The 4481-nt window shown below is 57.3% G+C and overlaps 1 protein-coding gene across 1 annotated transcript; it reads left to right on the forward strand.

Moving 5' to 3' along the window:
* The first annotated feature begins 3333 nt into the window (after nt 1–3333).
* On the forward strand, nt 3334–4218 carry LOC112453023 (uncharacterized protein K02A2.6-like). Its single transcript, XM_025013562.1, has one exon. It carries the CDS (start codon nt 3334–3336, stop codon nt 4216–4218), a length of 885 nt encoding a protein of 294 aa, XP_024869330.1.
* Nucleotides 4219–4481: the final 263 nt, after the last annotated feature.

Genomic DNA, 4481 nt, shown 5'->3' on the forward strand with positions numbered 1-4481 from the left:
ATACTTGCAAGCACGGTATTGAATGTGAATCTCTTTTTACATCTATAGTTTATCCCGAACAAGGACCCGACCGAAAGGCTCAGGCACAAGACACGGGTAAAATGAAGGCGTATTATTATCAACTGTCCAAAGCCGAGCTAGTAAGCGAACTCCAGACCCTCGGGCTCGACACCGAGGGCACGCTCGAAGAGCTCCGCAACCGATTAAGCCAATTTATCGACGCCCATCCCGAGATGTTCCAGAAAACCGCGTTAGAGAACGACCCCCCGCCGCTTCTGACACTGACCGTACCCGCCGCGACATCACCGGTAACCATAATTCCGGCCGACCGCCCGGCACCCCCCGCACCTCCCACTACCCAGATCATGGACCAAATGCAAAAATGGGGACTACACTTTGAAGGAAAGGATCCCTGGGCGTTTCTCGAGCGCATCGACGAACTTCGCGCCGCGTACGAATTCTCGGACGAACACTGGCTCCGCGGATTACCCGAACTCCTGCGAAAAGACGCGCTCCTCTGGTACCGTAACAACCGCGACGGATGGTTCGATTGGCACGACTTTATCGCGGACTTTAAGGAAACATTCCTACCGCGCCGGTACCGATTGCAGCTCGTTAACGAGATCCGCGACCGTACGCAGCGGGACGGAGAGGCCTACATGAAATACGCGACACACCTACTCACGCTCATGCGACGGGCAGGGGGATACTCCACCGAGGAGCAGGTCGAGCAATTATACGAAAATTTGCACCCCGACTACCAGAGCCGCATCTGGCGAGGCGACGTTAATAGCTTTCGCGATCTCCAGCAGCGAGCCAGCGAATACGAAAGGCTTCAGCAAAATCGAAAGAAACGCGCCCCCGCGAAAGCCGATACCGCCGAAACGCCAATCGCCGCCGCCGCGTAGAACCGACGGGAATGCTGCTGGAAGTGCAAACAACGGGGACACACCCGATTCGATTGCCGTCGACCCGCGCGGAAATTCTGCTCTCAGTGCGGCAAGGATGGAGTTTTCACAAAGGACTGCCATCCCCCGCCGGGAAACGCTGCCGGGACCGCGGAAACCCCGGCCGCCCCCGGTCCTCGACCTAAAATTTTTCCCGCGGCCGCACCTCGACATCCAGGTGAACGAGAAACCACTCATGGCACTACTCGATACGGGATCCGAAATCTCTTTCATAGACGAGAACACCGCGCGACTCGCGCAAAACCTAGGCTTTGCAATCGTCCCCGACGAAGAGGAGGTGCAACTAGCCAACGGCCACCGCATCGTTCTCCCCGGCCGCGTCCGGCTACCCGTCCAAACCACGAGACGCACGATCTGGCATGAATTTTCAATCATGCCGAACCTAGCGAGCGCAGTACTCCTCGGAGTAGATTTTTGGGCAAAAATCGGTCTCGCAGTACCCGCGCCAGCCAAACCGATAACGCCGCAAACCATCCCCGGGACGGCCGCGACCGAGGGGATTGCACCACGCACACCGACCGAGGAAATACGGTTACGAGAATTCCTCGAGCAAGAATTACCGCTGTTCGCAACCCTCCGCGGACCCACCGACCGAACGGCGCACGACATCCGCCTGAAACCGACCGCCACCCCGATCAAACAAAGATACCGGCCCCGTAACCCGGCCATGCAGGCCGTTATCGACAGCGAAGTCGAGAAAATAGAGCGGGACGGAGTAATAGAACGCTCCCACAGCGCCTGGAGCTCGCCCGTAGTCGTGGTTCGAAAGAAGGACGGCAGCTACCGATTTTGTATAGATTTCCGGAGGGTCAACGACGCAACCGAGCCCGACGCCTACCCACTGCCCCAGATTACCGCCACCCTCGATAAATTACGCGGCGCGAAATACCTTACCACGCTCGATCTGAAGAGCGGTTACTGGCAGATGCCGCTCACACCGTCCAGTCGACCCATCACCGCGTTTACGGTACCCGGGAAGGGGCTCTTCCATTTCAAAGTAATGCCGTTCGGCCTGCACTCCGCCCCCGCCACGTTCCAACGACTTGTAGACTCCGTGCTCGGACCCGAATTAGAACCCCACGTGTTCGTATACCTCGACGACATCATAATAATTAGCGCGACATTCGAAGAACATCTCTGAATCCTACGGGAAGTCTTCCGACGGCTTCGCGACGCGAACTTAAAGCTCAAGCCGGCCAAGTGCCGATTCTGCGTAGACCGCCTACAATACCTAGGGCATATCGTCGACCGAGAAGGAATACGGACCGACCCCGAGAAAGTCAAAGCCGTCGCCCAGTGGCCGCGGCCACAAACCGTAAAGCAAATCCGACAATTCCTAGGCGTCGCCTCCTGGTACCGGCGATTTATACAAGACTTCGCGACCGTCGCCGCGTCCCTCACCGCGTTAACCCGCAAACACGCCCGGTGGGCATAGGGACCCGAGGAAGAAAACGCATTCGAACGATTAAAGACGACCCTGACCACCGCGCCGGTTCTTGCTTGCCCGGATTTCACGCGTCGTTTTTTCCTGCAGACCGACGCCAGCACCACCGGAGTAGGGGCCGTGCTAACGCAAAATTTCCCGAAGGGCGAACGAGTCATCGCCTACGCAAGCCGAACTCTCAATCAGGCCGAACGAAATTACAGCGCGACCGAGCTCGAATGCTTAGCCGTAATATGGGGAATCCGCCGCATGCGGGACTATCTCGAGGGGTACCCATTCACCGTTCTCACGAACCACCAGTCGCTCCGATGGTTGCAGAAAATCGACGCACCCACCGGGAGACTGGGCCGGTGGGCATTCGAGCTCCAGCAATACGACCTAGAGATCCGCTATAAGAAGGGAGCCCTTAACCGGGTGGCAGACGCGCTATCTCGCCAACCCACGACAGCCGCCGTTACCCACCCGCCCCGCTGCCCCTGGTATCGCCGCACATTGCGCGCCGTGCAACACGCCCCGCGCGAATATCCAGACTACGAAATAAAGGAGGGAAAACTACTCCGTCACGTACTCCACAGTCTCGATTTTAGAGAAACACCCGCCGACGAGCAATGGAAAGAGTGCGTAGCCAAAGACCGCCGCCCCAAAATCTTATACCAGAATCACGACGCCCCTACGGCTGGACATCTCGGGATCGCGAAAACAATCGCCCGGATCGCGCAGTACTATTATTGGCCCGGTATGTTTCGGGAAATAGCGCAGTACGTCCAAAACTGCTCAAAATGCTTAAAGCATAAAGTCGCGCAAACACGACCAGCCGGCACGCTACACGCCACTTCTGTCGTCCGCCCCTGGCAACAAGTCACGTTAGACTTAATAGGACCGCTGCCGCGCTCCAAGGGAGGGCATACATGGCTCCTGACCATGCAGGAACGTTTTTCAAAATGGCTGGAGATGCGTCCGTTACGTCGCGCCACCGCGCCTGCCGTTACGACGAACATTGCCGAAGCAATACTGTACCGACACGGATGCCCCGAGGTAATCCTGTCAGATAATGGGACGCAGCTCTGGTCTGCGAAACTTGAAAAAATGCTAGCCGCACATCACGTGCGGCATGCATATACACCCGTGCACGCGCCACATTGCAACCCGGTAGAACGAACAAACCGCGTAGTAAAGACAATGGTATCACAATATGTAGACCAAAATCATCGCAATTGGGACGAGCGAATACCAGAGTCGCAATTCGCGTACAATACGGCGCGGCACGAGGCAACCGGATACACCCCTGCATATCTCGTCTACGGTCACGAGCCGGTATCCCCTATCAATCGCGACGCCGCACCGAAAACCGCCGCACCGCCGCCCGACGAAAAGCGCCGACATCTCGAGGAGGAGGCCTTCGAACTCGCGAGAATACATCTCGCACACGCGTTTCAGCGACAACAGAAGTACTATAATCTCCGACGACGAGCATGGACACCAAAAATTGGAGACTGGGTATGGAAGCGTGAGTACCCACTCTCCAATAAAGCCGCAGCATTCAACGCAAAACTCGCGCCGAAATTCAGAGGCCCCCTCGAGGTACGACGTATAGTATCCCCCGTAATCGTGGACCTGCGCGATAAGAGCGGCAAGTGGATCCGACATATCCACGTACAAGACTTGAAAGCCGCGCCGGAAACCCCCCCTCCAGGCGACGAGACCGGGGAAGAAAATGCCGAAACAGACAGCGAGAGCAACAGCGAAACCGACGCCGAAAACACCAGCGACCCCGACAACGACACCGAGGACAACAACGAGTATTAAACATTGCCCTATATCCCCTCCCGGACACCCGCTAAATAAACAAAAAGTCGGCTATATAAACGAGCCCCGAAGTCAAAAGACACACTCGAGTCAAATTTCCCGAGATGGAGACAGCCACGACCGAGAAAAGCATCCTTGAGGAGATCGAGGAACTCCTCGCCGAGCCCGTCAGTAGGTAAGCTAGGCCGGTTCTACCCCGGGGGCAATGAGGGGGGGTGAGGGGCGGGGGGGAACCGCGGGCGGGGGGGGGGGGGGGGGGGGGG

The sequence above is a fragment of the Temnothorax curvispinosus genome, unplaced genomic scaffold (genome assembly GCF_003070985.1).
Source record: "Temnothorax curvispinosus isolate PA1 unplaced genomic scaffold, ASM307098v1 QBEX01003926.1, whole genome shotgun sequence".
Classification (NCBI taxonomy): Eukaryota; Metazoa; Arthropoda; class Insecta; order Hymenoptera; family Formicidae; genus Temnothorax; species Temnothorax curvispinosus.